Source organism: Balaenoptera borealis (genome assembly GCF_965194805.1).
Source record: "Balaenoptera borealis genome assembly, chromosome: 1".
In the NCBI taxonomy this organism is placed as follows: Eukaryota; Metazoa; Chordata; class Mammalia; order Artiodactyla; family Balaenopteridae; genus Balaenoptera; species Balaenoptera borealis.
The window spans coordinates 187,268,768-187,294,774 of NC_138860.1; the positions used below are offsets into that span (position 1 = coordinate 187,268,768).

At 54.8% G+C, this 26,007-nt stretch overlaps 1 protein-coding gene across 3 annotated transcripts in view; it reads right to left on the reverse strand.

The window, feature by feature from the left end:
• Positions 1–617: 617 nt before the first annotated feature.
• H6PD (hexose-6-phosphate dehydrogenase/glucose 1-dehydrogenase) overlaps positions 618–26,007 on the reverse strand; it is a 34,818-nt gene continuing 9,428 nt past the window's right edge. Inside the window, exons 2-6 of one of the 3 annotated variants that reach the window (XM_082390559.1) lie at positions 21,808–21,901; positions 16,766–17,402; positions 15,516–15,633; positions 3,957–4,226; positions 618–2,710 (exon numbers count right to left, since the gene is read on the reverse strand). In XM_082390559.1, the coding sequence (XP_082246685.1) occupies positions 1,347–2,710; positions 3,957–4,226; positions 15,516–15,633; positions 16,766–17,402; positions 21,808–21,833 (2,415 nt within the window). In that variant the 5' untranslated portion in view covers positions 21,834–21,901 and the 3' untranslated portion in view covers positions 618–1,346. Of the gene's footprint in view, positions 2,711–3,956; positions 4,227–15,515; positions 15,634–16,765; positions 17,403–21,807; positions 22,194–26,007 lie in introns of all 3 variants that reach the window. The other 2 variants (XM_082390561.1, XM_082390560.1) reach the window with 2 other exon arrangements.

The window sequence follows — 26,007 nt, forward strand, 5'->3', positions numbered from 1 at the left end:
AACAGGTATTACTGACCCATGGCTTCTCAGGAGCGGAGCACCCACCTACTCTTAACGAGAAGCTCGTTGGTTTCCCCCAGATCTTCAGCAACGCGTTAGTGGTGAGGTGAGCGCTGGCAGGAGGGACCGGCAGACAGGAGGCCGATGCCGCTACGAGGTAGTATGAGAAGGGCAGGCGGCAGCCTCCCTCGGCGCTGACCATCAGTCAAGTCCCTGAGACGGTCGTGGGCAGCCAGTGCTGACGTGAGCTGCAGGGCCCCACCAGGGAGGCCTGGCTCAGCCTGGTCAGATCAGAGCACCTGGATGGTCGCGATCACCTGATGTCACATCTCTCCCCCCAAATGAGATGTCACCGTCAAGAGAAAGATTTAACTGGATCTTCCCAGGTAAAACAAGAGGGGACACCGAGAGTGGAAACACTCACTGGGAAGTCCCCTGAGACACAAAGGACCCTCTTAAATCCTGATCATCTATCTCCAGTGTGTTTCACGCAGAGTTGGCTGGGGACGGGAGCGCAAGCATGGGGCAGGGGTCTTCCCTGACAGAGCTGGGGAACCAGAGCCTCCTGCGATCAGAGAAATCCATCTACTGAGAAAAGGAGCTGCAAACCACAGTCGCACGATTTCTGGCTCCATTTTAACATCTTGTTTGTCACCGTGTTACTGTCATCATCTGTCCATAAATGGGGCGTCTGAGCGACAGCAAAGAAACAGAGAGGGGGTGGGAAGATCTCCACGGTCGGGACTGAAAAGAAAGAGACCCAAGATGCAGAGCAGGTGGAGGTGGCCCTGGAGGAGACAGGACAGCAGGCTGCGTCAGAGGCTCGGGAGGAAGGGGATGGAGGAGGGGGGAGGGCTCCCAGCCGCCTGCTCTGTGGGGGGCACAGGGCCGCTGGTGCCTGGGCTCCTGCTTTCTACCATCCACGTTCTGTTTTTCCACCAGAGCCGGTCGAAGGGTCCCAGCCTGCAGGAAACCCCCCCGTTAACCTCGGCCCACCACATTCCTGCTCAAGCGGGGAGCTTTCAGACCGTCCTATTTTGTGCTGGCTGGTGTTCACGTGTGACTGCTGCAGGTCTTTTCTTAAGGTGGACATTTCTCTCCTGACTTGGATTCGAAGCTTCTCAAGAGCAGAGATTCCATTTCTTCCTTGTTCCCGTGTGTACCCACCACCACTAGGCAGGGACGGTCACAGAGGCTGAGAAAGGGCTTTGTCCTTCGTCTCCAGGAGCCTGACCACGAGGCATCAGATTCCAGAGAGCAGGGCATGAGGGCTGGGGCAGGATGGAGGGGGCGGAGAGACGATGGGTGAAGGAAAGCGCGGGGGTGAGCAAAGGGCAAAGGCGCCGTCACCCCAGAAACGCATCGTAGTCCATGTACCACACCAACTGGCCAGAATTGGGCCGGACGCCCGAGATGGGCCACTTCCTGGGCTCGCGGCCCACGCGGCTCACCAGCAGGGCGATCTCGCGCTTCATCCGGCCCATGACCAGGACCGCCACCTGGCGGGCGCGGTTGATGACGGGCAGGCTGAGGCTCATGCGCCGGCGCGGGCTGGAGGGGCTCGTGGTCAGCACCACCAGCTGCTCGCCGTCCAGGCCGACGGGTGACTGAGGGAAGAGGGAGGCCGTGTGCCCGTCGGTGCCCATGCCCAGCAGCACCAGGTCGAAGCTGCTGTTGGTCACCAGGGTGGAGATCTCCTCGGCATAGGCCTGGGCGCCCTGGTCCTCCTCGGCACAGAGCCGCTGGCGCTGGTGCACGGGCATGGGGTGGATGTTGTAGTAGGGGACACGCACGTGCTGCAGCAGGTGAGCCTGCAGGCCCTGGAAGTTGGACTCGGGGTCCCAGAGCGGGACGCAGCGCTCGTCCACCAGCCACAGGTGTGTGTGGGCCCAGGGGAAGCTGTAGTGCCCCATGGCCAGCTGCTGGAACAGGGCCACAGGGCTCGAGCCGCCCGAGAGTGCCAGGTGGAACTCGCCAAAGCGCCTCACAGCCCGCACAGCTGCAGCCTCGATGTCGCCGGCCAGCCTGGCGATCAGCTCCTCCGGCCAGGCCGATATCAGCGGGCTGTCTCGGTACTTGGCCCCGAGAACCTGGAAGTCGCTGGGCATCGGAGCAGAATCCGGCCCCGGTACCAGCTGCTCCAATGGCGGCTGGGAGAAGGACACGTGGCTGCCACTGAACTCAAAGTCCAACAGGTGTCCATTCTCTGCTCCTCCTGGGTAGAGGCGTGGGACCTCGTGGGCCAGGCTGTCCAGCAAGGGCGTCCAGAAGACCCAGGAAGCCAGCAAGTTCTCCATGGCAATGAAGGAGTCCTTCCGGCGGTGGAAGATATGAGAGATGAGGATGGAGTAGGCGTCCTGCTCCCTCACAGGGCTGTAGGCGTAGTAATCAGACAGAGGGCGGCCAAAGAGGCGAAGCCCAGGCTGGCCCTCCACTTCCTTCCAGCTGGCGGAGGGCAGGGAGGGCCTGAACAGGTTCCTGCTGACCAGCACGGCTGGGCCGCCCAGCTCACCGTGGCCAATGTAGAAGATGATCTGCTGAGGAAGGCAGTGGCTCTGGGCCGGGACCCAGCGCTTCTCGCTCTGGGCACAGTATGCCTGGTCCTTGAACAAGATCCGAACGTAGCCCACTCTCTCATCCAAGGCTTTGCCGGACATCAGGATGAAAGGGACCCCCTCCCAGCGAAGGTTGTCTATGTGAACGAGGATGCCTGGGGTGACAGGGGGACAGTGGAGGTGATGCTCCAGCGTAAGGACCAGGTCCTCTCGGCCCCCTCGCCTTCCTCTCCTTTCCTTCCTGCCAGCAAGCCTTCCCCTCTCCGAGCCCTCCTCTGGGCACCCCTGGCCTCGCTAGCCTCACCCCCACCTTCCACCTCTTCTGTTACCTTCTCTTCCCAGTCGGTGCTTGAAAAGCAGCCTCTGGGGCCACCTCGGACCCCCAGCTCCCCGAGGCGCCTCTCAGAGTCACCGTCCCCAAGCCAAGGGGCACTGGGCTCAGAGGCTCCACCCAGAGGCTCTGAGAAGAGTCTCAAGGAGGGTGGGCAAGGCAGCGGCGATCCCGACCGAGGGGGTGTGGGTTCCTAGGGAAACGGACTTCCTTCTTGTTTGCAGAGCACTCAGGACGCGCTGAGGCCGTCACATACAGGGCGAAGGGGAGGGCGGACAGGGCTCTCAGCCACCGGCCAGCGGGGAACGGCTGTGCAGGTGAGGAGACCTGCAGCGGGGACCACGGCACTAAGAGCCGGGCGCCGAGTGCCCTCCGGACTCGAGTCCCAAGCCTGGTTTTCCCACGTACTATCTCTGCGTGACCTTGGGCAAGTTCTGGCAACTTGACTGAGCCTCACGGTTCCTCACCTCTGGAGACGGGTGATAATCACACCTGCCTGATGCGTCTGTCCACATGAGGACTAAATGAGATAATGTATATAAAGTGCCAGGCACGTGGTCAGTGCCCGACGAGCAGCTGCTGCTCTGGCTGTGGCGGCTGTTATCTCAGTGGCAGGGAGCCAGCTTCCCCCAGAAAGCTCTGAGCCTGTGGAAGTGTCCAGGGGATGGCCCCGCTGGGCACCTGCCTGACCAGTGTGGTGCCCGCCCGCTGGGGGTGCCCCCGGCTGCAGCAGGCAGGCCTGCAGCCTCTCTGGGGGCTGATGTAAGCTCCACAAGGGCAAAGCCAGGTCTGAGCCCAGACTGGCGAGCCCTGGCAGGATCCGTGGACGTGGACTGAATGGAGACCATCACTGAGGTGTCCTCCGCCCAGAGGTGACCCGCTGCTTTGAGCTGGCAGGAGGTCAGAGAGGCAGGGGCACTTCTTATTCGCCACTGAGCACCCGTGTGAAAACCCCACTTCAAGTCCCTTCCAACCCAACCCGAAGGGCGTCTGGTTTGGGAGCACTGCTTCCGTCTGGGGGATACGGGTGGGGGGCGGCCCAGCAGCCCGTGCCCAGCCCCGGAGCCCACCTGCAAAGGTCGGCGTCAGGCTGTGGAAGCTGTCTGGCTTCTGCAGCTCTCTGCGCACCTGCCCACGGTAAGCCTGGTACTGGCCCACGACAGCACTGCCCCTCTGCAGGCCCCGCAGGGCCCGGAAGGCCTGGAGCTTGTGCCCCAGCACCGCCTCCGAGCTGCTGATGTCGAGGGGCAGCTCCATGGCCACCAGCATGAGGATCTCGGTCAGGTGGTTCTGCAGGACATCGCCGATGACGCCGTACTCCTCGTAGAAGCTGGTGCGACCTGAGCGGGGGCAGGGAGAAGGTCGTAAGGACCCGGCAACACACCCCACCTCCCTGACGAGCGCCAGGACCCCCGCCTGTGCTTCGGGTCCCTGCAGCCGCACTCCCCAGTGCGGAGAGTGGGCTACGGAGCAGAGCAGGGGAAGGAAGGAGGGCAGGCGTCTCTGAGCCACCTCCCTTCAACGAGAACCATTCTACCAGAAGGCGTCACACCCCTTGGGCGTCTCCAGGCATCTGCATGGGTAAGGCTCTGGTCCCCACAGAGGCCAGACTGCATTCGCGGATCCTGGGCCCTGGCCAGCAGGCCTGGCCCTGCGCATCACAGCGAGGGCCTGGGTGGCCTGCTAGCGCACGACCCTGATGAGTTACCTGACTTCTGAGTCTCTGCTCTGCATCCTGCCATCAAATGGGGCTCACTGCCACCCCCTACCAAGCGCACGAGGCGCCGGGCAACAGACAGGTCCTTGCCCACAGCTTACAGTGAGTGGGAGGGAGGGGGGGAGGGAAGATGGGAGGGAGAAAAGCCAATAAAGACATTACAGACAGAGCTCATGACAGAGGGTAACAGGCGGGCCCCTCTGAGACCTGAAGAGGCAGCCCTGCAAGAAGCTGGGGAGAACATTCCGGATGAAGGGGAGCTTCGAGAGGAAGAGCCTTGAGGCAGGAACAAGCTCGGCTGCCAGGCGTCCAGAAGGAGGTGAGCGGGAGAGAGCAGGCAGGAGGGCAAGGCTCGTAGCACCAGGGGACGAGGCTGGACTTGTTTCTAAGCTCAGCGGAAGCCACTGGAGGGTCTGAAGCAGCAAATATCAAGATCTTCCGTACATTCACGGCCGCCCGGCCTGCTGCGGGGAGAGTGGCTACAGAAAGAGGAGACCGAGGAGAAGGCTGTGCGGTTGCCCAGGGGAGACAGTGGGGCCTGGACTAAAGTGGCATCAAAAAGGCAGCTGGAGGGAGCGGACAGTCCTTTCTGGCGTCAGAACTGACTGGACCCGCTGACAGATGTGGGTAAGCACGAGCAAGGGAGGGACCAAAGACAACTAACTCCTAGGACTCGGGCCTGAGCAAAGACGGGCAGCGGCGGCATCTACTGAGACGAGGAGACTAGGAGAGGGATGGTCTGGTGGAGGGGAAACCAGGAGCTCCGTTTTAGGTGTGTTTAAGCTTAAGACATACAGGTGGAGACGTCAAGTTGCCCGGTGGACAGTTACTGAGAGGGTAAAAGAGGGTGAGACACAGAACACTGACCACAGAGCCCGGCAGTGACAACACCGACACCTGCTGTGCCTGGGACAGTGTGGAGATGCTAGGCACCGCCCCCCTGGTCACATCCACGAGATCCCGCACGGCGGGTACCACGACTGTCCCCGTCACACCCACGAGATCCCGCACGGCGGGTACCACGACTGTCCCCGTCACATCCACGAAATCCCGCACGGCGGGTACCACGACTGTCCTGGCTCTACGCGAGAGGAAAGAATCAGAGGCCCAGGGCTAGGACGAGCGGAGTCAGGAGCTGGTCAACCACATACATTACTCTCCCTCCTCCAGACCTCGGCATGAACTCTCATTATCAGTGACTCAAATACATACAACGCAATGGTCTAAAGGCTTAGGGTTCAAATGCACAACAGCTCAGATGACATGTTCACATTCAGCTGACTTGCCAAGATTTGGGCCAATCACAGCCTTACATACAGAAAAAGGTGACATCACAATAGGAAGAGCAGTCATTTATCCAACGTTCACGAGCATCACCTATAACAGGGGATCAGCTCTCCCACCCAGCCAACTCCTACTCTTCCTTCAGGTCTCAGCTTCTAGGAGATTTTTACCGACCTCTTGGCCTCCCCTCCTGGGGGTCCTGTCTTTGGCCAGTTCACCTGACTAACTTGGTGCCTGTTTATCTCTCTTCCCTGGCACCCTTGAAGCTCCATCAAAGTAGGACTGCATCTGTCTGCTCCCTGCTGCGTCCCGAGCACCAGATGCACTGCTGCAGTCACATCGCAGAACACTGTATGGCCGAGAAAGTGAACACACACATGTCGTCAGGAATCACCCGCAAAGGCACAATGCTGAGAGGAAGAAACCTGATTGCTTTGATAAAAATTAAATTTGAAAATATGACATAAAATGACCAGAATAAACAGAATTTCAATCAATGAAAAATATAAGGGGAAATTAGAAATTCCATAGATGGGTTTTATGGATTAGGAACAGCTGGAAATAAAGTCAGTTATTAGAAGACAGATCTGGAGAGATTATGGTGAATGCAGGTTAAAGGGACAGAAAGACTCAACTCTCACACACACACAGTGTGACGGCTCTTCAAAATGAAACAGCACGTTGTTTAGGGAACCGGACACACATAGAAACAAGAAAGAGAAGCAAGGGGAAAGTCCACCTAGAACTTGGAACACAAAGGACGGGGACTGGGATAGAATTTGGGGGAGGGACACAAGGTTGGCAGGTACCCCGGCATTCGTCACATCATAGTTTTGCATATCTTCCCTAGATTGTGTAAGCATTCTTTTTTATCCGGTCAATATTTAATTCAAACAAACAAAAAGAAGTGGCTCCCGGTTCAGACCTGCCCGGCCCACCTGCCCTGACCGGGCTCGCCATCTCTCTCGAGCCAGCTGGACGCTGAGCAGGGACCACCTGCCCTGAGTTCAGCCCCACAGGCCAGGCCTGGTGGCGGCACCAGCACTGCGGGGCAGGAAGTGAGGCCCACAGCCGGCTCATGGGAAGGTGCCCTCGTCCTCAGGGGTGGAGCGTGGGGCTGCAGCTCTGGCCGAGGAGGCAGAACCCCAGACGCACAGGACAACCAGCCCGGCGTGCCCGCCGCTGAGAAGCCATGGCTGAGCTCCCGGCCCCACCGCGGTCTGGTCTCCGAAGTTTGCACACTATCACTGAGAAGACATCAGGAAAAAGACAGTAACGATACTATTGATAATAACATGTATATCAGTCCATTTACCCCTCACAGTAACAACAGATAAAGGGGTCCTACTGCTACCCCCATTTTAAAATGTAAGGAAACTGAGGTTCAGAGAAGTCAGGTAACTGGCCCAAGGTCACACAGCTGGTATAAGGGGGTAAAAATGAGATCCGAACCCAGGCAGCTGGCCCCAGAGCCTGCAATTCTCAGTGCCGTCACGGCTCCCCTGTAGCTGCCCGGCACGCCCATCTAAACAGCCGCCTGTGTGGAGCGGAGCAGCACAAGCTCCAGCGGCTTTCAGAAGTGGAGCACGATGGTCAAAGCAGCAAGCCGAGCTGGGTCGTGGAGGGATGGGTCTAGGTAAGAGGTCAGGGACCCCAGCACCTAGCAGGCCAGGAAAGCTGTGAGAAGGACAAGGTGGGGCCGTGTCCCTCAGCTGCAGTCAGGCGGGGGGTACCTCACAGGTATGTGGGCCCACGGTGACCAAATCTTGCAATTTTTAGAGAACATGAAAATCTGGATCATTAAGTATAATCTCACTTGCACAGATAATTCAGATTTTTTAAACCGCTGTGTGTCTCAAAGAAATATACGTGTGGGCTGACGCTGCCCCTGGACCGTGTCCTAGTTGGGGTGAGAAGCATGAGCCGGAGATCAGAGGCCCCGACACGCAGGTCAGACGGTGAGGGTGAGCCTGGTCTGGCAGAAGCGGCCAGGTTGTGATTCGGAATAGCAGGTATCGAGAACAGATGGAAAGGGCTTTGGAAACTAGACGGAGGGGTTTGAGGAGCTATTAAAAGTTCTTGACCTCACCAGTTAAATAGAGTTACTGTATGATCCAGCAATTCCACTCCTAGGTGCATACCCAAGAGAAATGAAAACATATGTCCACGTAAAAACTTGTACATGAATGTTCAGAGCAGTGTTATTCACAATAGCCGAGGGCTTCCCTGGTGGCGCAGTGGTTAAGAATCCGCCTGCAGGGCACACGGGTTCGAACCCTGGTCCGGGAAGATCCCACATGCCACAGAGCAACTAAGCCCGTGCGCCACAACTACTGAGCCTGCACTCTAGAGCCCACGAGCCACAACTACTGAAGCCCGCATGCGTAGAGCTGGTGCTCTGCAACAAGAGAAGCCACCACAATGAGAAGCCCGCGCACCACAACGAAGAGTAGCCCCCGCTCGCCGCAACTAGAGAAAGCCCGCGCGCAGCGACGAAGACCCAACGCAGCCATAAACAAATAAATAAATAAAAATAAAGTTCCCTTCACAATAGCCAAAAAGTAGAAACAACCCAAATGTCCACCAACTGATAAATGGATAAAATGTGGTCCATCCATCCACACACAGAATGTTACTCAGCAAGAAAAAGAAATGAAGCACTGACACAGAGAACCTTGAAAACATTACGCTCAGTGAGAGAGGCCAGACACAGAAAGTCACATATTGCATATTCTATTTACATGAAATGTCCAGAACAGGCAAATCCATACAGACAGAGAGTAAGTTAACAGTTGCCAGGGGCTGGGGGCAGGGGGAACTCAGAGGTACAGAGCTTCTTTTGTGGGGTGATGAAAATGTTCTAAAATTGATTGTGGTGACGGATGCACAGCTCTGAATACACCGAAACCCACTGAATTGTAAACTTTAAATAAGTGAACTGTATGATATGTGAGTTGTATATCAATAAAATTTTTTTAGAAAGGTGTTAAGAGTAGGGAAGTGGAACCCTGAAGGAGGCGCTGTGGGAAGATTAAGCCACCTCTGATTGGCAAGATGAACAGAGAGGGGACTGGTGGAAACGAAATCAACGGGGCAGCTTTTGCTGCAATCAAAGGAAGCAACAGGGGCCAGAGCAAACAGTGAAACACAGAGACATTATTCAGTGCACGAGTGAAGACTGCATGGTCACTGGCTGGACCCATGAAAGGCAGTGCAAGAGTTGTGATCTGGGGGCTCTGGAACCACGCTGCTCGGGTTCAAGTACCCGCTCTGCCATCTTTCAGCCCTGTGACCCCGGGCGAGTGGCTCTACATCACATATAAAAGAGGACTGGTCACAGTACCCGCCTTGTAGGGCTGCTGTGAGGGTTAATGGGGCTTGGAACAGTACCTGGCATGCAGGAAACACTAGTAAACGTTGGCCAGCGTTATTATTACGGGGGCTGCGAGAGAAAGGCTACCAGCTGGGCAACTCAGAGAATGGTCACTATGTGAAAATAAAGAAGTGAGAAAGAGCAGACGGTGTTTCAGGAGAAAAATGCAATGATGGTTTAAGTTCTAAATCTGCTGGGTCTGACATGGTGGTGATACACATCCAGTGAAAATATCTCAAGGGTAGCTGGAGGCATAATACTAGGGCTTGGAAAGGCAATGAATGCTGGAGACAGACTAAATCTCATCACATCAAAGATGCCAATGATGGTGAAAGCATCATTATTTTGTCACCACTAAGAAACAGGCTGCCAATTCAACGATATCACCCCATCAATGGTAAACCCAACTTTAGAGAGGTTCAAATATGTAAAAATGTGTGTCTTAGAATCAGTGAAATACAGGAGATTAAAGGGTGTAAAGAGGATAATTAAAGCTTTGAGAACAGATGAATTCTTTATGGAGAGAACACAGCAGAGTCTTAAAAAGCCCTGTTATCTGCTTACTAGTCATTAGTTCAGCAAATCCCTAAGTGGCCCCCTTCCTATTTTTATCCTCTCTCACTCCTGGGGAGAACGCATTCATAGGTTTGCTACCCGCTGTGTAAAAGAGAGCTTCCTTCATTCCTTAATTTCAAGCTTCGGGACAGGACGGGGTGGAGGTGCGCCTGTGTTTAGCACAGCCCATACGTTTGTGGACTTTGATCCTTTCCTGCTTAGCTGTACTTCCAGTTAACGTGGAGTGATCAGGCCCAGGGCTGGCACCTCATGGGGGAGAGGACAGGCAGGGAGAGGAAGGTAGGGGCTGGTCCTCCTGACGGCACCCAACAATGTGATTTCTTCTGGTTACCACCAGTTATTGTGGACTGATTTTTCCTGAAAATGATCCATAATGACTCCTAGCATCCTTCCTAGGTTGAAAGCTGAGGGGTAAAAACCCATCAATACATGAACAAGGACAGAATAAAGCATGACCAGGTGGGACGACAGGAACAAAGACCCCTATGAACTTGGCTCCCAAACTGCTGAAACCCAGAGCTCATCCAAGTCACAGGGTCACAAGCACGGGAGCCCCGTCACTTTGCCCCTTGGTCGTGCTGCCCTTCGAAATCTCACGGGGCGGCGCCCCACGTGAGGCAGAAGCAGCTGTGTCCCACACGCCTGAGAAGAGCTGCTGCAAACCTACCACACCGGCAGGGACAGGGGAGACAGGGGCGCCCGATGTGGGCAAAGCTGTAGGAATACCACTAGCGATGGACGCTGCTGTTGCGAATTTTCTGGAAAACAGTCCGATAAGATGTAATAACCGCCATGAAGTCGTTTTCACCCTTCTGGCCTAGTCATTCCACTTCAGAAGTATACTTAAAGAAGAAATACTTTTTAGAACACTCATAAATGTTCTAGAATTAGATAATGGTTGCGTGACTGTGTGAACATATTAAAAACTACTGAACTGTACGCTTTAAAAAAGGGTAAATTTTATGGTATGTCAATCATATCTTAATTTTTTTTAAGTGTGCAAAGTACTATTTAAAATAGCAAAAAGTGGAAACTGAGATGCCTAATAATAGAATAATTCATATTCTGTGATATAAACAGAATTGAACAGAAACACAGAGCTACTGAAAGGTATATATTACACAAATTCTCAATACATGGAAATTTAAATACATACGTAAGTGAGAGAGAGAGATAATATTATGTGAAAAATGGACATAAGAGAATTGCAGATCAATTACGGGTCTTTATATAACCCAACACAAGTCACCTACAAGCCACGTGGAGCCCAGAGAGACGGAGAACACTGCTGCTTCCCCTCCCTGCCGACCTGGAAGGAGAACAGCATCTCCATTTGTAGAGTATTTCCATGCACATTATCCGCTTTCATCCTTAAAACAATCCCAAGAGAGAGGCAACAGGGGTTACCATCATTATGTAGAGACTGTGCTGAAGATGAAGCCTTCAGATCTGGGACCAGAAACGCCCTCCTCATTGCCTCCACACTGTGGGAGATCCGGATTTTCCCAGCAAAACAAAAAAAAACTAAAAGCCAGCTGCCATCTCTACCAGCAGCTTCTGGGACGGCTAAAAATAAAAAGGCGGAGGGCCAAGGAGAGTGAGGGTCCACGGGCTGGAGGCCCGGCAGCTGCCCTGGGCTCACCTTGCAGACAGCCCTACAGACGGCTGGAAGGGGAGCTGAGCGACCTCTCAGCCCCTCCTCACACACCAGGCTGGGAGGCAAGACAGCGGGGGGGTACCTGGGAGGATGTCGGCTGCCTTGGTCCCTCAGTGAGGGGTACGGAATGATCATTCCAACCCTCAGAGGTCAACGTGCATCATGCCAATGTCAGAACAGGGACCCTCCCAAAGCAGTGACAGCTACACTGTCCTTAGGAAGTCTCCCTCCTTTCTCCTGCCAAAAAAAAAAAGAGTCTTCCAGCCAGAGGGGAATGTAGGGCAGCAGAGAGACGGCCTGAGCACATCCTGGCAGGAAGGCCAACTGCCGACGGACAGACTGAGGCTGCAGGCACAGTGGTGAGGAGCTTGGGTTCTGAGGGGCCACCGACCTGGGACCACATCCCAGCACCCCCGGAAGAAAGGGCAGCCTGGCCTGCACAGCTGCACCTCAGTCCATGAGCGACCAGCCCCTTTCAGCAGAGCCCTTCCCAGTGGCCGCGATGAGGGCCGGCAGGGGTCACCTCCACACACAGGCTAGTGGCCCAGCCAAGGTCACTCTTTGGACGGCCCGGAGTGCTGCTTCAGGAGACCCCGGCAGGTACCCAGGGCTTCTGTGACTCTCAGGGGCTCACTGGACGGGGACTCCCCAGAGGGGTACCCCAGATGAGGCTGAGAGCGAGCTGGGCGCTGGGGCTGCAGACGGACCACTTCTCCTCCCGCCTCCCCTTTGCTCTCTGCCCCTCCTGCCTATGCAGCAGCCTTGACTGCAGCAAACTCCTCTGGGCCAGAGGCTATGGCAGAAAAGAGGAAAAACCTCTCCCACGGCCGCGGAGGTGGGCAGCTGGGGGCCTGGATGGTGGGGCTGGGGGTCGGGGAGACATCCAAACCACCTTGCAGCTCAGAAGCCCCCGTGCCAGCGCCCGCAGCCCCTCCCTTTCCAGCGCTCAGGCCGCAGTCTAGGTGCCACCAGGAGCTGGGCCCTCCGGGGCCTCCTGGCACAGGAGTCAGGGAGGGGGATGGGGGAGGGGAGTGCCGCCACACTCTGTCCTTCTGCTTAACGGTCAGACCACGCGGCTCGGAATCCTGCCTGGACGCTTGCTGGCCATGCTCAGTCCTGCTGCGGCAGCTCGCCTGCTGAGCTCATCAAATGACATCAAGACACTGTGACCTCTGGCGGGGAGGGCAGTCTTTCCTCCTGCAGCCTCCCACCCCCAACCCCACGAGGAGGCACAGCCGAGGCCCTGATGTGCTGGGACAGGGCCTACTGGCCATGGTGGGGTGGCTGCAGGGTCCCCAGCTCCTGCAGGACCTCCCTGGGGATGGGCTCCAAAACAGGACCCAGAGGGGAGAGCAAGGATCCGTGCTGGGGCCACAGGGCTGTACCAGGCCGCTTCCTCGGGATGCAGAGAACCCTGTCATTCTGGGTCCCCGAGCCCCAAGGGAAAGAGAGACAGGCAGACAGAAGGTGGGGGGGGGGGGGGGAGGGAAAGAGACAGACAGACACAGAGAAGAAGAGACCGTCTGTTCTGTTACCGAGGACCCAGGTCCACAGCCCCACCCTGCGGGGATGAGCACAGAGGCAGGAAGTCATCCCACCATACATTATCAATGCCTGTGTATCCAACCAGCAGGTAAATGGGCCGACCAGGGAGACCCAGCACCCAGGACAGCTGCAGCCCTGCGGCCACCTCTGACAAGGACAGTGGGCTGAACTATCCCCCTCTGACTGCAAGCCCCTCAGGGCTGGTAGGTCCCCACCACCTGCCCTGCTGGCTCTCTCTGCCTCTGGGCCAGGTGAAGCAGCACGTGCTCTGGGGTTAGCAGCAATGAGATCCACTGCTCAGAGCCCACACCCCGAAGGCGACAGGGCCTGAGCTTTGGTCACACACAGCAGCCCTGAAGGCAGAGGTGCGGCGCCACCCTCCTTCCTGGACCTCGGCTGTTACATTGCCGCTCAAACCCGAGACTCTCCCTGCCATAGGCCCGCCGTGGCAAACAGACCTGCCCAGGCCTCTCCCTGCCTTTCTGTTTTCCTTTCTCCAACATCCAAAGGTACCTTCGCAAGGATAAATAGGCCTGCAGTTTGCCTAGCCCCTGGCTCCGCAGGGATCCTGCAAATGACCTCAGATAGCAAGAAGGATGGGGTGGCAGGGTTGGAAGAAATAAGAGGCAACGACGCCAACTGGTAACTCCAGACATCACGACTCTTCCCCAACCGAGGGTGGGCCCGGGAAGGAGTTGCCAGAAATGGGCTAGGAGAGAAGACCCCGTGTCAAGCCCAGGCAGAGAGGCGCTGGCCCCCGGCCCTGGCCCACGGCTGGGTTGCCAGGCCTCCTCCCATCCCGCCCCCCGCTCTCAGCGCCGGATCTACAGCTCATCTCTCTGCAGGTGAAGCCAGGGGCCCTCACTGCCGCCAGGACACCCAACACACACGGGCACAAGGAGGAAACCCACGGCCTGAGCCCTTGCTGAGGACAGGAGGGGAAACGTGGGAGGCTTGGGAAGGATCCCCAAGACCCAGGAAGGCTCGCTTTAGTGGGGAGAGCACCTCTTTTCTCATATGGGTTCCAGATGGAGAAACCCAGCTCCCCTAAAGGACAGCAAAGCCCTTCGAGGCCTGCCTCCTGCCTGACACCCCAGCCCACCGTTCCTCCCCTCCCCACCCGCCCGGCCCCAAAGCACCATCTGCATCATTCACTGTGGAGCTTGTCCTGATATATCACCTCCCCCAGTGAACCCCTGAGGTATCAGGGGACTGCGGCTGGGTTTCACACCTATCACTGCAGCCCCCAGAGAGCTTCTATAGCACTGAACACACGTTCAAAGACAAAGGGGAGAAAGCTGAAGAGAGTCACCAAGGGAAAGAGAAAGAGACAGACCTCCTGGTCCCCCATCCAGGCCCGAGGGGCCCTCCCCTCCGCCCAGGCACACACTGTGGGGTGGGGACGGTGGCCTCCGGCACCGCCGCTCAGGCTGCGGAACACAGTGGTGGGGACGAGCTGGCTGCAGTGGTGCAGAGCCTGGTGCCGGAGCCAGACTGCCTGGACCAGGACCCGGCTCCGCCACTTGCGGCCGTGACCTTGGGCTCGTCTGTAGGTGGGAGCTGGTAACAGTGCCCATCTCATATGGCTACTGGGGGCATCAGCAAACAGTAAGAATGAGCCTTAACGATTTGGGGTAAGAACCGATGCTTTAAACACACACAGTCAATGCTCACAGACGTGATGGAATCACGGAACGCTGGAGCTCAAAGGGGCCTCAGCTGCTGTTGTCGACACAACCCGCTGGCCTCACAGATGAGGGACAGGAATGGACGTGCTGAGGTCACTCGGACGCAGAGACAGGCCTGACACTCAGGTGTCCCTACTCCCAGGTCAACACCGCTCATTCCTGCGGTGTTTGGTCAGCACTTCCCAGGTGCGTGCCAGGTGCCAGCGAGGAGCTGGGAAAGACAGACGGGGCGGGGATGAGACGAGGCCAAGAGCGCAGAGGGGCAGGGACGGGAGGCACGTGCGCTCTGCGTGTGCGGCAGGAGCGGACCCTGTCAGGACGGTCGGCAGAGGCTCCCCAACAAAGTGACCAGCAAGCTGAGAACGAACGCACAGGAGGGACGGGAGGTGAGCAGGGGAGGGAGGAGAAGGCCGAGGGAGCCACTGGTGCAAGTACTGAATACCAGCCCGGGAGCCCTCGTGCCGGCTGCCGGTCTCCACCACTCCCCCAGGAAAGCCAGCTGACCTCCCAGGGTTCATTGCCAGCCAGTGTTTCAGCACCTGGGCCAAGTCTACTTAACGGGACTGCATGCTCCCTAAGGGCAGCAATGACCACGTGGGGGTTGCCTGCAGGCACCCTGGGGTGTGGCATGACCCAGAGCTGGGCACACGGCAGGCCCTGGAAGGAGACCACACACCCGCAGAAGCTTCCCTCTGAGAAGCACCGGCCAAGGCGTGGGGCCCAGGCAGACCCTCCAGTCCTGCGGGCCGACGCCTCACAACAGACGCGGGGCAGCGAGCACGCACACACCTTCTGCGTCCACGGTCTCCTTCATGATGATCTCCACCCGCTCCACGTGGTGCCGGTTCCAGAGGCCGTCCAGGGCCTTGCGGTTCTGGTCTCGGAAAGGCAGGATCTGGGCCACCACCTGCCAGGGAAGGAGACTGTGGTGCTGTGGTTCCTCGCAGGACGAAGAGGGAATCCTGACCCAAGGAAGGGCCCCCAGCCTCTCTACCCCCTGCTCAGAAGAGACGCTCTCGGCAGCAACAGTCCCTGGACGCCAGGGCTTCACAGCCCAGTAAGGACTCCAAAAACCTCTCAGTAACCTACACAGGGTCACCAGCTTTTTCTTTTGCAAAGAAAGAAAATATTTAAGGATTCTCTATCTTCTATTATCATCAATTTTTAATAAAAGAGATATTTTAACACTAAAAATGGAGCAAGAAAAGCTTCAAACTGAATACCATCCAGTTTTGTTTTTTTTTCTAATTTCTCCCATAAACAAGTGAAAAAACCTACCAGGATGGGCAACTGGCCTGAGGACCTGTCTTTGGAATATTGCAACTCCAAATAGGGCTGGACGGAAGGCGATGCCTCTGCCCCAGATGACTATGTGGTGCCCCCCCTGTGGCCCTGGGCCCACGTCCTGGTCAGCACCAGAGAACACAGGTGCTTGTGTATTCTCTGCTGCGGTTTCCGGGAAGAGGTGTCCCGAAGGGGCCCTGAAGGTATGTTCAGAGTGAACTGGCCAGCTGACTAGCATCCCCCAGGAGGCCAGCCCCTCGCTCCACCACAGGGCCTGGATGAGAAGCATGGACTTAGGGTCCTATTACATTTTAAGATCTCGTTACCAGCCTTCTGGTTCAAAACAGAACTCAGGAAGAAAAAGGGACTGAGAATGAGCCGATGCGTGTGGAGGAAGGTGGTTAATTCTAATTCCCACAGCATGCCCAGCTGGAAGCCAGGTCCAGACCTCAGAGTCTCAGGGCCCCCTCTGCAGAGAATACAGGGCAACGCAGAGACATCAGAGCCCGAACCCTGGCTGGGAAACAAAGAGCACAGGATACACTAAAGAACAGGTGGCTGGACACGTGGACATGGCCCAAGCAGTCCTGCCCTTGCCACTCACCGCCTTTCCTCCGGCCTCCTGCCTCCTGCCCACAGTCAAAATGACCATGGGAGCCCAGATTTCACGCCGCCTTCAGGCCCAATTCCGCCATCGGTGTGGCCCTGTGGACGGGGTCTACCTGCACCAGCTCCCTCCACCCCTGCAGGCTCACCTGCTTGCCCAGGTAATGGTCCACCCGGTACATCTCCTCCTCTTGGAAAAAGCTCCCAAGTTCTGTGGCCAGCTGCTGGGCTGAGCGGTGGTCATGGCCAAAGGGTTTCTCAAGGACAACGCGCAGCCAGGCACCTGGGCCTGGACGGCAGCTGCTGTTGATGCTGCGGGCAATGTCTGCATAGGCGAAGGGTGGCACCGAGAAGTAGAAAATCCTGCCGGCCTCCTGGAGGCCTTCGTGCTGGACCCGGGCCTCAATGTCCTTGCTCAGGGCCAGATAGTCCTCAGGTGTCTTGAGGCGGCGGTACTCGCTCAGCTGCTGGAACTGAGCCTTGAGCTCAGCGCAGCGACCGGGAGCTGTGTCCCTGGGGCAGGAGAGGGACTCCAGGACCTTGGCTATGACCTCCTGGCCCTGCTTGGTGCTCGTCAGAGCAGTCCCGTGGAAGCGAAAACTGTGGCCCTTCCCCGCCTCCTCCAGGTACAGCTGGAACAGCCCCTGCCATAGGTATTTTCTGGCCAGGTCCCCGGTGGCTCCCAGCAGGATTACGGAGACATGTCCCTGGAGCTCCTGGGCCTGCAGGCAGCCCAGCAGGGCCACGCACACGGCCGCCGTGAGCATATTCCAAGCGCCTGCGTGCCTGGGGCACATGGGGAAGACAGACAAGGAACAAGGAAGGATCAGACACAGCTCAGGCGGCTGCGATGCAGGAGGGAAACACACTTCTAGGTTATCAAACACTTCCTGCCTGGCAAGAAACAGCCACCTGGTTCTCAGGAAAATGTTACAGTCCCGCAGCTTCCCTCTCCCTCCTCAGCAGCTTGGCTTCTCTGCCTCAGTGGGTCAGGAGCCTGCCCCGTAAGCAAGGACGCCGCCACTTGCTAGAGGCGGGCCGTCCTGCTGCAGGAGCAGGGCAAGGGGGCACCAGCCCCCGGGGAGGTCCCAGTGCTGCCGTGCGCTTGCAGCCGTCCACTCTACGACCGAGGCCAGTCCCGTCCACAAGCACGGGTGGCCGGGGCCATCGGAGCAGCAGGCCTTGGTCTCGGATGACGGCTGGAACTTTGGGAGGAGACATCACTGCCCCCTCACTCCTTCCTCTGCTCTTCCCTGTCTACTGGGCTCCAAGCACAAAATGATCACTAGTCACTGCTACAGCACGGTGATCAAAAACACGGACTCCGGAACCACCTGGCTGAGTTTGAATCCCAGCTCAGCCCTTACTCTGAACAACTATTTAACCTCTCTGGGACTTCCCTGGTGGTCCAGTGGGTAAGACTCCGTGCTCCCAGTGAAGTGGGCCTGGGTTTGATCCCCGGTCAGGGAACTAGATCCCGCATGCATGCCACAACTAAAAGATCCTGTGTGCCGCAACTAAGACCCAGTGCAGCCAAAATAAATAAATAAATAAATAAACAAACAAACATTTTCAAAAAAATTATTTAACCTCTCTGTACCTCAGTTTCCTCATCGGAAATGGGGGTATTAGTGGTACCTACACCATAGGGCTGTTACAAGGATAAAATGAGTTAACATTGAAAACATGTTTAGGAGAATGCCTATCTCCTATAATGTACTATATAAGTGTAGCTATCATTATGGAATATTGCTAATAGCAGCAAACACTGAATGCTAGCATGTGCCCAACACGGAGCTAAGCACTTCTGTGCATTGGCTCTCACGGAATGCAGACAAGAGCCCTGAAAAGAACCAGTGGAGGGGATACTATCATAGCTCCCCCATTTTGCAGATAGACAAGCTGAGGCTCAGGCAGGTGAAGGTCCCGTGGTGAGAAAGCGGGGAGCCGGGCAGGCACCAGGCTCCTTGGCTCCAGAGCTGATAGGCAGCAATTACACACTGCAGCCTCGCCAAAGTTAGCCTAACTTCTTGGCTAGTTTTCAGCCCCAAATTTGAAGCAGCTGACATGCAGGAAAGGCGAGAGGCCTTGGACCTGTCACAAATGCACCAGAGGGTTTAATTTCTCTGGGCTTCTGCTCTGACCAAGGCTGTAGGGCTTGATACGCTCAATTCTTACTCCATGGCTCTCCCATTCTCCAGTTTCCTGCCAAGGCCAGTGCTTTGAAGGAAAGGCAGAGGAAGTGGGAGGAAAGCAACACGGGTTCTCAGACATAGGTGGGGGGACCGGGGCCCAGCCTGGCGTGTGGGAAGACTGAAGAAGGAAAAATAATAATTATTATATGGCACTTATTATATGGCAAGTATTCTACCGATAAAGGATTAACAGAATCCTCAACAATGAGGCTACAGTCTAGTTATACAGATAGGGACACTGAGGTTTAAAGAAATAGCAGGACTTCTGAAAAGGCCCTGCAGACCTTCCCACACCCCTTTACCATCCCCTCTATCAAGCGACCAGACCTGCCCTACTCTGACATCGACCCCTCCTCTCACTTTGCCCTTTGCCTCTTCCCCATCTCTCTTGAGATCCAGCTCCAAGATGGCCCTGGTTAGGGGCCAAACCAAGATGAGGTTCCAGCAACAGTGTCTGCACCAGAAATCTATAGGACACCAGACATTCCCATCACTGGAGCTTTAACTGAAGGACCGAGGGACCACATGAGCAGCCCCCCAGCTTCCTCTTCCACTGTCCCTTTATCTGCACTCACGCCCAAATCCACAGATGGCCCGGAGAACCATTCCACTTTTTTCTCCTGCTTTCCTGTCCTTGGCCCTTCAAGCATTTCTTTCTCACCTGGCAACCGCCCCTGTCTGGAGGGAAGGAAAAGCTGCAAGGTCAGTGCAGGAAAGAGGCAGCGAGAAATCTGAAGCCCAGAGAACAGCCTGGAGAAGGAGGAGCCGCCAGCTGGCAGCCGCGTCTCAGAGCTCCTGACCGGATACTGGTAGCCAGAGGTCTGGACGTGCCTGGATGGGCAGGTGAGAGAGCCCAGAGGGCCAGCACGTCTACCCGACCCCAGAAAACTGCAGAAAGCCGTGACGCTTGGCCACTTGGCCTGAGCCGACCCCTGGGCCTCTATTTAACCGTGTTCTGGCTCTGAAGTCTGCTGCGGTCTTCCCTGCCCAGCCCTGTCCGGGCTCCCAGTTCTCAGGTTAGCCGCCCTTATCTCTTGCTTACGTCCCCAGCCTCCTTTAAACAAACACAGATCAGAAATATCGGTTACTGCAACACGGTTGCTTACCCTGTGGTTGCTAAACAACCAGGGAACCACCCTTTCCTAAACAAGTCAGGGGGTGTGGCTCTGTGTGTTTGGTTTTCTTATCACCATGTTTTTTAACCTTAACAGTGTTTCTCAAACTTATATGTGCTTATGAATCTCTTGCGGAGCTTTTTAAAATGCAGATTCTGATGCAGAGGATCCGGGCATGGGGCCTAAGGTGCTGAAAGCTGGTCCAAAGAGCCCACTGTGAGGAGAAGGACTCTGGAACACTGAGCGGTGAAGCCCAGAGCCAGGGCTGTTGTCAGAGGAGCATCAGATGAGCTGGAGGGTTTTCAACCTGCCTCCTACTCCCTTCACCAAGGCAATGAACCTCTGATCCAGCAGGCCCAGGGCAGGTGCAAACATGGGTATTTCAAAGCAGCCTCGAATGGCTGAGACTTGCCCATCCCCCTGCAAAACCTGGTTGCTAACGACCTCGAGCCTAATACCTGACGTTTACCAAGCAGTCAGCGTGTGCCAGACGATGTAAATGCACTATCTCAACCTTCCCTCAAAACACTGTTGGGAAGGAGTTCTGCAAGGATGCCCATTTTACGGATGAGGAAATGGTAGGTCAAGTCAGCTGTTGAGTCCCAGCGCCTGAGGCCCCAGTCACTGTGTTAAACAGCTCCCTTAGTCGAGTGGAGGAAGGTGGCCTTTGGGTAAGAGGATGGGCTCAAGGCCACCTCTGAGCTGTGTGACCCAATTAAGTCACCTAGTCAGTCCTCACCTTACAAGTGGGCTAATACCCCCAAACTAATGGAGGTTTGCGAAGATGAGCGGAGAGGGTAAAAGCCTTGCCATTTCCTCCTCTCAGGGTCTACAGAGCCCAGCCCTGCAGACAGCACAGGACACACCCCAGCATCTGCTGGTCCTCACACCCTGAGAGGAGAAAGACGGGTGCACAGGTGTCCTCCCTGCTGCCCCAACAGAGAATAAACAGGCTCAGAGAAGCCCAATTACGTCAAAGTCGAGGTCAGGGTCCCCGCCCTGGAGCAGAGGGGAGGTAACAGGGAACCAGACGGCTCTACACCCACCTGTGGCCTAAACTGCTCTTGGGCTGCGAGGCTCTGCTTTTGAAGGATTTTCTGAAGCACTTCCTCCTGCCTCCTTGCCTACTCTGAGAGGAACGGGCTGTGAAATACAACTCCTAAGATTACATACTTGAACTTAGCCAAAAAACACGGAAGTGGCATTCCAACGGCTGGTCCTGCTATGCATCGCTTCTATTTTTAATTAATAAATAAGAAAACCATTAGTGCAAAGTCTGAGCCGCTCCAGGACAGGAGGACAGTGTATTAGACTGTGGATTGGAACACATGATGATCCTTCCCCAGAAGAATCTAAACACCACGTAACCTTGAACATGCATGTGCCCTGGTGGGTCTCAGTTTCCCCATCTGTGAAGAGATGGAGCTAAAGGACCTCTACAGCACTTTCCTGCCCCTAAACTCTGTTTTCCAAGGAAAGGAGATAACATCTCTATTATCAGGGAGAGGGCCACAGCCTTTCTGTAAGGGCAGTCTAGTGCTTGCAGCCTTAGGCCAACGCAGCAGGGCCGGGAAATACAGGACTGAAATAGGAAGCATGGAGCTGATAACTGAGTGTCACCCAGAAGTTAAGGCCAAACTCTTCGAAGCTATAACTTCAGTGTGTGGAGGATGCAATTTCATTTACGACAATTATTATTCAAGATACTTGCCAGAAACACACTACGCTACCAAGTGCGGTGCCGCGGCGGCATCCTCTGGGGGTGACAGGCTCGGGACGCAGAGTCGGGACTGACCGGGCCCACGTACAGAGTCCAGGGCACCTCTCGCTGCCCCCAGCTCCAGGGTGAGGGGTTCCTACCAGGCACCCTGGGAGACTCACCTTGTAAAGTGCGGCTCTGCTAACATCCCCAAAGCTGCGAGCGCTGACGTGGCCGGCCAGAGGGTACGGACCAGAAGCGGGGTTCCCGTCTGTTCTGCCCAAAGTGAAAGAGGCAGATGTGGGGTGCACCCAGGACCAGTCCCAGCACAGCCCCGGCCTGAGCGGGCGCTCCAGCGGCAGAGCCGTTTCTGGGAAACCACAGGACGAAGCACCTCTGATCCTCTGGTCCCAGCAGACAAGCGGCAGGAGAAAGGAGCCGGGAGGTGAACGCCAGTGGCTGCTGCCGCTCTGATCCCTTTCCCAATGCCACGTGGATACCTTTGACCTCTACCTTCTGTTTGCCCAGCAGGAGGAAGGGGGATTTCCTTCAAATCACAGCTCAGGAGCTTGGAATGTTTAAAAGAACGCATGGGAGTAAAACAAGAGTTCAAAGTGAAGGTGACTTTTAGCTGAAGTACAAGGGGAAGTGCCCAGTCCCTTCTACACTCGCCAACTCCAATACGTTTCCTGCACTCTCCCCTTTGCGTTCTGGGTCCTCCATACATCCCCAAGCAGATGCCAGCTGGACCCTTCATGATGAACTGTGACCTGCAGGCATCCCCCTCAAGGCTGGACAGGGGACAGAATTCGTAAGATCAGCTCTGAGGCTTTTTCCTCCGTAATCTCAGAGAATCCTTATTCCCATCACCTCGTTACGTATCAATCCTGGGTCCCTGTGACCCAGATGGTGTGCTGGAGCCACCGCATACCTGCACACAAGATGCCATTGCTAAATCTTCAGGCATTCGTCAAGTCAGTTGTTAAACACAGCCATTATTAAAAACCGAATTACACAAATTTATAACCAAAGAAGTTATATTAAAAACAAAAGGATTAGGGGAATTCTCTGGTGGTCCAGTGGTTAGGACTCCAAGCTTTCAGTGCCAAGGGCCCGGGTTCAATCCCTGGTTAGGGAACTAAGATCCCACAAGCCGTGTGGCTCAGCCAAAGAAAAAAATAAATAAATAAAACTCTTAAAACAAAAACAAAACAAAACAAGGTATTAAATACTCAAAACTCAACACTCCCTAATTGATTTACTTCATTTTACTATTATCTATGCTCTTGACATTATTTAACCTATTGTGTCCGTAAGGTGAAGATAGATACTCTGTAACGGTGTGCTTGAGGCTGGCCAGCGTGGGAACATTTACACGGCAGGTGTCTGTCGGCAAATGCCATCAATCTGCCTCCCCACCACCAACTGCCACCCTTTCAGAGGTTGTTAAACATTCACCAGCACACAAATGCCCATACACCAAGTGGTTATTTCCAGTCTGGACTTTCTCCCCCTAAACTCCCTTCTCATACAATCAACTACTACTCTGACACCAACAGCTGGATGCCCGCAAGACTTAACCACGTTCAAAACTGAACTGACTTATCTCCCAAATGCTCCAGATGCAGATCTTCCCCATCCCTGGCGAATGGCACCTCAAACCTTCCAGGTGTCAGGCCAGAAACCTTGGGGTCATCCGATCTGTCAGCAAGTCCTATAGTTTCTGCGACCAACATCTGTCTAGCATACAACTACTTCTCACCATTCTCACCTCCTTCCACCTCTCCACTCTGGTCCCAGCCACCATCACCTCTGTCTGGACCACTGAGGGAACCACTTCACTGGTCTCCCGTTTCTATCTTTGCCCAAACCCAGGAGAGTGATCTGTTTATAGCATCAGTCAGATCATGTCATTCTTCTGTTCGGTGGCCTGCGGGGTCTACACTACACATTCTGGCCTCCCATCTATTAACTCTTTGATCTTTTCTCCTATTCTCTGCCCCTCTCTGGGCTCCAGCCACCCATCCTCCTGCCTCAGGGCCTTTATACTTGCTGTTCCCGCTGCCTGACCTACTTTTCCCTGCAGATGTCCACGTGGTCCACTCCCTCACTAACTGCAATTCTTTACTGAAATGTCACCTTCTCAGTGAGGCTTTCTCAGCCGACTCTGAGTAAAATTGTAAACCTCCAACCCTCATCTCATCCCCTGCTTTATTTCTCCCTGTAGTACATATTTGTATGTGATATGTATATTTATTTTGTTTATTGTCTGTCACCCCTCCACTCAAAAATGTAAGTGCCAATGAGGACAGGGGTTTTTGTGTTTTGTTCACTGCCCACCTCCAGGGTCTGGCAAAACAGGGCCTGGCACACAGAAGGTACACTATAAATATTTGCTGAATGAACAAAAGAATTCCCATTGCCCAAGACCACCATCACCTGTGTATGAGCACCTGCGTGTGAACGATGGCACGAAGGAATACATCTCTAATGGTGACTCCAAGCACTGTGACACAGCACACAATAGCAGCAGCTCGCTACCTGAAATGATACTATGAACAAGAAAAGAGAATATAGAGTATTTAACTAAATGCCAAATACTGGGCTAAGAGCTTCACAGGCACCATGCCATTTAATTCTTGCCACAGCTTAAGAGATAGGTACTATTATTGTCCCCATTTTTAGAATAAGTAGAGAGAAAACTAAGGTGCAGAGAGATAAAATAACCTACTCAAGGTCAGGCAGCTCAGAGGTGAGAGGATTTGAATACAGGCAGCCTGGTTCCAGCGCTTACTTCCCACCTACCTGTAAAACGTGTGACTACAACCCCAAATAGCAAATTTAAAACACTGTTTTAGGGGCTTTCCTGGGGGGGCAGTGGTTGAAAATCCGCCTGCCAATGCAGGCGACATGGGTTCGAGCCCTGGTCCCACATGCCACGGAGCAACTAAGCCCGTGCACCACAACTACTGAGCCTGCGCTCTAGAGACCACAAGCCACAACTACTGAATCCCGCACCCCGCAACTACTGAAGCCCATGCGCCTAGAGCCCATGCTCTGCAACAAGAGAAGCCGCCGCAATGAGAAGCCCGTGCACCACAACGAAGAGTAGCCCCTGCTTACCACAACTAGAGAAAGTCCACACGCAGCAAAGAAGACCCAACGCAACCAAAAATAAATAAATTACCAAAAAAACCCCACTGTTTTAGTGTGGACACTGATCCTGCTCCCCTCCAAGACTGGAATTACAGCGGTCTGAACACTCCCGTAAGCGACCCAAGCTGGTTGGCAGCTCTGCTTCCCTGCTGTGAATGGCCGTGGCCTCCCATGTCCACTCCAGCAGTGATTCACTCACCTTCGTTCTGACGTCATGAAGACACTGTATTTAAGCCTGAGTTGCTTTCTTAAAACCTGGAAGGCCCTTTGCCGGGGAAGGGCTCGTTTCTGGACGCCTTAGCCACTTAGTAGCTGTGTGAGCTTACACAAGTTATTTAACCTCTCCCAACCTCGACCACAGAGTGGGAAAACAAGTCGATGAGAAGCACAGAAGGAGACAATCCATATAAAGCACTTGGCACGATGCTTGGCAAACAGTAAACGCCCAAGAAATGTTAGCCTCTGTCATTATTAAACCAAGAGCATCATGAGTAAAGCGACTTCTCTTGCTCATCTCTTGGAACTGCTGCAGAACCAATTAACTTCCCACAACAGAAAAAAATGCCAAGGAACAGCACATGGACAACTTTGTGATCTTCCAGCCATACTGATGAAAAATCGAAGAGATATAATGCTGAGATGGTTAAAAAAAGTCCCCACCCCAGCCCATGAGGGCTTTAATAATCTGACCCAAAGAATACAGTAAACTTCTAACTCTGCAGCCCTGGGCCTTTCACTTAACTACTCAGGGCCTCTTCTCCAGCTGCAAAATGGGGATCATCCACCTCATTTTAATGTCTTGGGAAAAACCCCCCGTATCATGATGGTGAAAATACTTTGAGAGGTAATGGTGGTAAGAGGTCTCCTAGACAGAGAGCCACCCAGTTCCCAGCTCAGGGCAACAAAAAGCCAAACCAGACATCCTGCTCTGTCCGTGGGTTAGGGCCTGGCAGAGTCCATGGTGAAATTTGGCAACAAGCGATGACATTTTGCCTCGTTCCATCAATAAAGTGAGAAGTGGGTAGGCCACAGATGACCAAAGGTGCCTCCTGGTTTCCCTTTGTCTGCCCACAGATTTGACTGTTTCCCTTTTAAACAGCCTAAAACCATCTGACAATAAGAGTCACTTAGTAAATTCTAGTCTTCGGATAAAAATAACTTTGAGTGTTTGCCTGGAGTGGTTATTTGCTGAGCAGTTATGTACCTCAAAGAAACATGTACACAAA